We start from the raw sequence: 8014 nt of genomic DNA, 5'->3' as shown, positions 1-8014 counted from the left end.
AAAAGGAATAGTCCCGCACATGAGAAAAATATTTGCACCCACGGTGTGTCAGAGCTGCTAGGTATCGGTTAAGGGATGCTTGTTTCCACAAGGTCTTTAGTACAGATCTGCCTTGAGGGTCTATATAAAATTAATAATAAGGGGAAATTGCTACTTTATTGTGTCTTCGTTGAAAAACCACCTGCCACTTCCAACTAAAAATCTCTTTATATAACTGGGTTTAAGAAAGTAAGGACCACAGTAGATGCAGATGGGCTCCTAGCTGATTCTGACATATTAAAACTGACTGCCTTGTCCTAATTCTCAGAGATTAGCCTTGGTAATGACTGTCTGTCAGGGTGGTTTTATATAGCCGACATCAGAGGCCTGCCAGTGCCCAAGGCTTTAAAATAGTAATTCTGTTTTGTAATGCAGTGGCTGTCAGATCAAGTACACTGGGGATTTCCATCTACACTTGAAAATTGTATTTTCTACATTTTTTTATCAAGGCTTCTGAAGTGAACCCTGCAAGACTGTAAAAGGATGGCTTGTGGGCCAAGCGACCTCATTTCCATTCGGTAAAGGGAACATTTCACAGACAGTTAAATTGCGAATGAACATCTGAATTAACTTCGTCTTCTATTCTTTGACTCCCTCCGGTTTAATGCCTTACTGAGTAAAGGCAGCTGAATCAAGCTACGGGCTTTTATGGCTACTGGAAATAGCTGGCAGGAGATTTTTTTTTTCATTTTTTCTTTAAGTATGACTACATTTGTTCAAATCTGAGGAAATGTTTTCTTATGAGATAAAACATCAGACAGACTTGCCCTACTTTTATTTGTCTTTTTTTTTGAAAAAATGTTTCCCAGGTTAGCTGCATGTGCTGAAATTCTTAAATGTGAACCTATGTGTATGAAATACAGGAAGATACACCAATTTTTTATCCTAATCAAGGTCCCAAAGTTGTTATGTGTTGACAAACAATAATGATGGAAATATTAGTTGCCATTATTCTAATTACTACTTTTGATGCTCCTATCAATAGCAAACAAAAAAAAAAAATACAGACACAGAGTTTGAATGTAAAATTGTTACTCCCTTTCCCTCCCTCCTCAAATAGGTTTTCATAAAAGATCTGAAAATATCAGCTGGAAATAAATTTATCATCAGCTGAAAATAAACTTATCAGCTGAGTGACAGGATTGGAATGATGGGTAACCTGAAGTTAATGACAGATTTCACTTTACTTCCAAGAAACCAAGATTCCCCCAATATTTGTATTCATGTTTCTTTCTGGCTGTGCCCAGGCCTGGTTTATGGAGCATTTTTAATTTTCTGTTCCAGCAGCTGGAAAAATTCCTGCTACGTGCAGGACCGGAGCCAGTCTAGCGTGAACTGCTTGAAAATACCAGTGCAGCATCCGTTCCTCTGTGAATGGCTGCGCAGCCTGAATTTCAGGAATTAGTTCCCAGGGCATTCCCAGAGGCTCCAAAATGCCTGTTTGATTCAGCAGAGGAAGGATTTGCCTGAGCACTTTAGAAAAAGCTGTAGGCTATAGCTTTTCCCTTCTGTTCTACAAAAGGAAACAAGGAGGAAAGAAGTCTGCCAAGACTTGCCACACGGCACATGGAGGTACTGGAAGACACTGGGGTGTGTGGTTTGGCTGGCTCTCTGAGACATACATCTGGGAGCCAGGGAAAACCCTGGGATTCCTCCTATGCCGGATATTCAGCTGAACCCATTTAGTCTCATCTTTCTTTTTGTTATTTCCTTAGGGCCTGAGGGAGTTTATGAACTAGAAGTTGGACTAGGGAAAATGAGAAACGTGTGAGCTGCCCAGTGTAATACTGCTGCTGTGACAGACTAACAATCTCTGGGCAGGAGATGGAAAGCCCTATAAATCATTTTGACTTCCCAGAGGGTTTCACCTGAGCCTCCTGCTCAGCTTCTCCAGATACAGACCATGATCCTGACATGTCAACAGCCCAAACAAGCCGTGTGTGTTGCTTGGCTTTATTTACTGCCTTCACAGTGCCATGGATGTGCGTGATGCTTCACAAGCTGTATGACAACAAGGACTGAAATCCTGTGTGCGCCCTGTAGAAACTGAGGAGAACTTTAACACCGATGCCAGCAGCTCAGGACAAAATCTGCCCGTGTCCCTGCCCTGGGCTGGCACTAAGGAGGCCAAGCTGCTGGATAAATAATCTAGGAGGGTGGGCAAAGCTGCCTGAGGATTGCAGGCTGCTGATCAGCAGCTTTCTGGCCCCTGCTGTCAGAGCTGTGAGCCAGCAATTAGCTCCAGGGCCGGGGCAGGGGATGACCTGGAGGATTTGAGGTCTCCGTCACTCCACACAGGTCCTGGCTCAGGGACTGGCCTCGCTGGCTGCTCCTCCCTGTCTCTGCAGCACCCATCACCAGCCTCCGCTGCAAGAGGAGAGGGGAAGGCAAGGAAATACTCATGAGAAGCATTCGAGGGAGTTCCAGCTGCAGAGCCTGCTGTGCACACAAGCACTCCATGGTAGGAGCTCTGCCCAGCCCCAGCAGCATCTTCTGCCCAATGAGTCAGGAAGGTAGGATCTCACTGCAAGGTACAAGAGGAAAAAAAACTCCGCTGGTTTCCTTAAACCCAAGCAGAAAACTCAGAAAGCCATCTAGGACAACAGGCTGTATAACCACTGCAGTGGCCCAAGTACAGCCCTTCCAGCCATGAATGCCACAGAAAGCACAACATGGCTGGAAAAAAAACTCACACACCCCTGTTAGCTAGCTTCTTGTTCAATGTGCTACATATTTAGTTTCATTCTGATTAATTCAAGCCAACACAGCTCAAAAAACCCAATGAAGCCTTAAATGAGAAAGAACCGGCTTGAGCCAACTAGGACTTGGCATGGCGGAGGACAGCTAGAGAGACACTGGAGACAGGGAGCAGGACTGTGCCAGACCAGAGCTTCAATGTCAAATTTATCGCAGTTTGCTGGCTCTGGCTCTGAACCAGTACTGCCACAGTCACAAGTAAAGCGGGGCCTGACTGCTGCATCTGCTGCAAATGACAATGACAGCAGCTTCCCCTTGGATAGGTGACTAGGATTAAGAATGGACAGAATAAATACATGAGCAATGCCTTCAAAGTGATGGTTAAAATAAAAATATTGATCCGAGCGCCTCTTTTACAAGAGTTTCAATCGAGGTCAGTGGCTACAGGCAGCCATTTCCACTTTCCTCCTTTTCTTTCATTACCTTGATTGTAGCAGGTCCATTCAAAATCATTTTGATTTCACAGGATGTATGTGGGCAGCCAGAGTAAATGACCACGCAGTGAAGAGTGTCTGAAGAAGCTGCAGTACCTTTTGTTAGTACAGGGATTTTTTGTGGGTGCTTCTTCCTCTTGAGGGCAGAATTAAGGTCACTCTAACAGACACAGCACAGCCTTCCAGCTCCTAAAAAGCTGAAGACTTGTCGTGGCAATGAAGCTCAGATGCCTGTGCTGGATGTCCAGACTCTCTACACAAAGAAAAGGAGGTGCCTCTGAAGAGCAGTTTGGGATGAATAGCAATTTGGGATGCACTGAGATGCTATCCCCTCCTGAATGATGAGCAGAGAGCCCAGTTACCTCCCGATGGCATTTCCAAGCCCCCACAAGCCAAGCTGCATAAAGCCACTGGGCAGGAAGCAGAGAGCGCAGGGGTGCAGCTAACCTCAGTGCTGAGTGCTGGTGGCTCTCCTGGGTGAGACCTGCTTCTTTGGACAATAAGGCAAAGATTCAAGCATTTGCACTGTCATTAAGGGCATCTGGACTCCAGGTCCTCATCAGACTACAGTGGAGTTTAAATGTGCTCCTCCAAGTGCCCAGGAAAGGGGCCCCATCCATTAAATTAGGAAGCAGCCTGCAACATGTTTTCTGTTGCATTTGAGTCCCTATGCAATCACAAGGACAAAAGCTGAGAGAGAGAGAGAGAGAGCGAGCGAGCAAGAGTCCTGAAACAAGGACACAGGCAGTGTCCTGCAAAAGGGGAGACTTGGGTTCCTAAGTCCTTAGTCAGGCCATTGGTAGGCACAGTACCCAAGGAGCCTGTGGCTCCAGGTACATAAGCACCCTCTGGAAATGACCTCACCAGCTAGCAACAGTCTCCTCTTGCTCATTTTTCTGCCAGCTTCACAAGTCTCAGGTTCCTCTCTGCTTCAAAGGCCAGCAGAAATCTGGATTAGTGCTGGCAGGAGCTCTGCGCTAGTGCAAGGCTTTGTGTTCCCTCAGGCAGAGGAGGATCAAGGACTGGGTTCTCTGTCTTCTACACGGATGATTGTACCGGTAGGCTGGAAAAATGACAGAAAAGACTTAGTGTCTGTCCACCCTCTTCATCCATGAACCAAATGATCCTGCACTACTGCCTGCTCGTGGTAGGTGAGATCAGTCCACAGCCACCAGATCAGGACCTTTCAGGGACTTTGAGGAAGGCTCCAGGGCACCTACCCAGAACCTCATTTTGATGCAGCCAGGGAGGTGGAGGGACTGTCCCATGCTGTGGGGTGTTCCTCATTGTGTGCTGGAGCTAGATGTTATGGGAACTCTAATCAAATGGAGGCATCTTCACACTTCAAACACCTCCAAAGTCAGGCAGTGATGGGTTGTGTACAGCCTGAACAGCATCATGTGTTTGTGGGTATCGAGTCCACCAAACGCAGGTAGTTTAAGTTCACCTGGTGACAACAACGTGAACAGCAGGTACAGATAATGACAGAGGTGGGATGTCTAAAGTCATGTCCTATCCATCTCATGTCCTCTCTCCTCTTTGTGCACTGGCTTAACCTCAGAAAAGTAGTTGCAATGCTCAGTTGCACTCTCAAACTGACTGTAAGTTTGAGTTCAGAAATGCATTCTGGTATCCTGACTATGGCCTGTAATGATATCAAGAGAGGTGTATATGAAAAGACCAAACATATGTAATTTTTTCACCCAGGATCTCCTTCTAGCTGTTCATGGCTTAGGAACTTCTGAAATCTAATGAAAAGTTAATTTAAAGCTGAGCGGCCATAGAGGAAAAAGATAGGAGTCCTGTAACTACTCCAATCAAATCTTTAAAGAATATTTTCTGTCTTTTACTACTTCACCTTCCGTAAAAATTATACATCTTCATTAATAAACTGTATATCTCTGTAGTATTCTTGGCTGAAATGAAAACTTCCAAGATGTTACTTCTCCTCTAAGATGCCTCTACCCACCAGTTTTGCTTTTAAAAATTCATTTCTCCTTTTCCAGAGCTTTTAGAGAGTTGTGAGCAATGGTATATAGCAGCTATTAGTACAAAACCAATCTGCTGTGTAGAAAAGCAATCACTTTCTGACTGTAGATGTCATCATCACCTGCAGAATGGTCTTCTTGTCAAGACTGGTCCTGATTTTTGAAAATCCTCAAAAAAATTAAACCATTCATGGCATTTCCACAACCTCATAGAGGCTGCAGAGTCCTGCACAGTGTAATCACTCTCTGTGCTTCTCATATTTAGGACGTTTCCCCCAAGAGCAAGAGATTTCTTCCAGCAGTGGCTGAATGATGCACTTGATACATCTCTACCTACTTCACACCCTGCCCTTTGAGATGCTCTGCGTGAGGTAGATGACAAAATAACAGAACGAAGCTCTGAATTTATCTGCAGTCATTTTGATGTGTTTCTCTTCCAGATATGTGCATTGCCACAGCAATATCTCTTCTTATGATTCTGATCTGTGCAATGGCTACGTACGGCGCATATAAGGTAATTCATTATATTCAGTGAAGGCATGAATCAAGTGATCTGTACAACTCTAGAAACGAAATTAAGAAAAGTGCTTTCTAACAACTTCTTGTTTAGTTGTTTAGCTGAAAACTGAAAGGGGAAAAAAAAAGTCTAAGAGGCAGTAGAACTGGTTACTTAGACCAGTGGTATGCCAGGGCTCCGTGCTGCCAGCAGGAAGACTGCCCGGTTGTGTTGACTATCTGCAGTTTCCAATATGAGTAAGCTCTGGGCAAACTGTGAATTCAGATAACTGAATCTTGTACTACCAATGTTAAGGGAATTTTTTCCCCATTCACCTGCAAAGCCTGTGGTTTGTCCCAGTATTAGTCCTACTAATTAGGGGGAAAAAGAATATCATTTAGTTTCTAAATGTCCTAGCATAATGAGTTGTGGGACCAACACCACACATATTACCACAGTTCAGGAGCCAAACTGGCTTGGACAACCCTTTTGTCTGAATGTCATATTTCTTTTAGGTGATTTAACATTGCTTTTTGTCAAATATTCCTTAGATTTTAGTGCAGAAAGATGTATATCCTTCTATTTTAACTTGTAGCTGACGAGTTTTTATTTTATTTCCTTTTTAGCAACATGCAGCTTGGATCATCCCTTTCTTCTGTTACCAGATCTTTGACTTTGCTCTCAACACGTTGGTTGCCATCAGTGTACTCGTCTATCCCAGCACAATCCAGGACTACCTCCGCCAGCTGGTAAATCACTTGATGTTCACAAGCCTTTGGGGCTTTGTGGGGGAAAACACTGTGCAAGGTGCACTGTTTGTCCTGTATTTCTAGCCAACAGTTTCCTGTTGACTTCCTATGCAGTCCTTGAAAAGTCCTCTCAGTCCTTGCTAGTCTGCATTAAACATCCTTGCAAGGTTGCATTACTAACTTATTGCAGTATTTGTGCAGAGCTTTGGAGTTTTGCGATGTCGTGGAAGCTCTCAGCACCACTTCATTTAGAATGAGACTCATATTGCAAGACATAGATAATAAGTAATTGCTTTTGGATTCAGAGTCATTGTGTTCATATCCAGCAGCTTATTTCTGGTGCTGTCTCAAGGATGTTTTGTTGCTCCTTTTAATTTATTTGGTGGCTTTAACACAGATTTCATTATGCATTGGTTTGATTCAATGTAGGTTTGTTTTTGATAGAAAATATTTTTGGATTCTGTCTTGGGGACAACTAGAGCCTCCCTTCTTGCCGTGGTCTGCTTTGGCCAAATATCCATAGCCAGCATTGCATAAGCTTACAAGATATGGTTCCAGCCTCCTAAAGACCAGCCCAGCAGGCTGTTTCTCAGCGCAGAACCATGTGCCATGTCCGGTAGGGTTCAGGTGGAGTTGCAGAGCTCTGGAGAAGCCAACACTGCAGCTGGCTCTGAAAATCTGCCTTGAGAACCTGAATATAGATTAGCTTGTCTGTGAACTTTGTTATGTGGATGGAAAACTAGCTAGGGCACTATAAATAACAGGTAATGAGAAACAGCAGGCAGATAAGTAGCCACACAAATCTGCAGGAAGAGGCAATGTGTCAAGCCAGCGAGAGTTGGGATGCGTCAGGGGGCTGTTATCCTTCACCTCATTTAACACCCGCCTGCGTTCGCAGCTGATGCTACGCTGGAAGAGAAGCAGAGGAATAACTGAAAAGGTTCTCAGAGATATGAGTGGAAAAGACCAAATTACGGCTATAGCTTGGTGGGTGCTGGAAGCTGGCACTGGCGCTGGCTGGAGCCCTCCTGCCCATCCTTCTCCGGCAGTCCTTCACCGCAGCACCGGTGCCAGCCCTGCTCTTGTGGCAGCACAAGCGTCTGTGTGGCTGCAGGAACTCCCCCTCACCTTCCCAGAGCAGGAGTTGTAACCAGGTTTTGCTCAGTCTTGGTCACTGTGCGAGAATGTGAAGGGGACAGGAGCCGGCTGGGAGCTGTGCACCAAAGAGACTCTGCTCTTCTGCTGGTGCCACAGCTGGAGCCAGTTCACCAGAAGGGCAAAGAGCAGCTGATTCTCTCCAAATGTCTGCTAAAACATCCCTGTCGTTCCTGCAGGTGGGAAAATAATAGTCCCTTCTGCAGCAGAAGCAGAGAGCAGGCCTTGGAAGGTGTTGGGAACAGTGCAGCAGAGCAGCTCTGGAGCGTTAAAACCTCTGCACACATCTTTGTCTTGCTGTTGTAAATCATTTTCCGGACTGGTAATGAAATGCCCCAAGGTTTCAGGAGTGCTAAACTGTCAGTGCTCAAAAGGGCAAGGGGGATTTCCAGGATG

At 45.1% G+C, this 8014-nt stretch overlaps 1 protein-coding gene across 1 annotated transcript in view; it reads left to right on the top strand.

Annotated features, from left to right (window-relative positions):
• Window positions 1–6547, top strand: part of LAPTM4B (lysosomal protein transmembrane 4 beta) — a gene marked incomplete at its 5' end in the record, with an annotated part of 8324 nt that extends 1777 nt beyond the window's left edge. The window contains 2 exons of the mRNA XM_010073507.1: window positions 5659–5732; window positions 6341–6547. Of these exons, the coding sequence (XP_010071809.1) occupies window positions 5659–5732; window positions 6341–6547 (281 nt within the window). The remainder of the gene's footprint in view (window positions 1–5658; window positions 5733–6340) is intronic.
• Window positions 6548–8014: the final 1467 nt, after the last annotated feature.

The sequence above is a fragment of the Pterocles gutturalis genome, unplaced genomic scaffold (assembly GCF_000699245.1).
Source record: "Pterocles gutturalis isolate BGI_N339 unplaced genomic scaffold, ASM69924v1 scaffold25331, whole genome shotgun sequence".
Lineage (NCBI taxonomy): Eukaryota > Metazoa > Chordata > Aves > Pterocliformes > Pteroclidae > Pterocles > Pterocles gutturalis.
The sequence above is the reverse complement of the archived record's forward strand: the minus strand, read 5'-3'. Positions and strand labels throughout refer to the sequence as shown.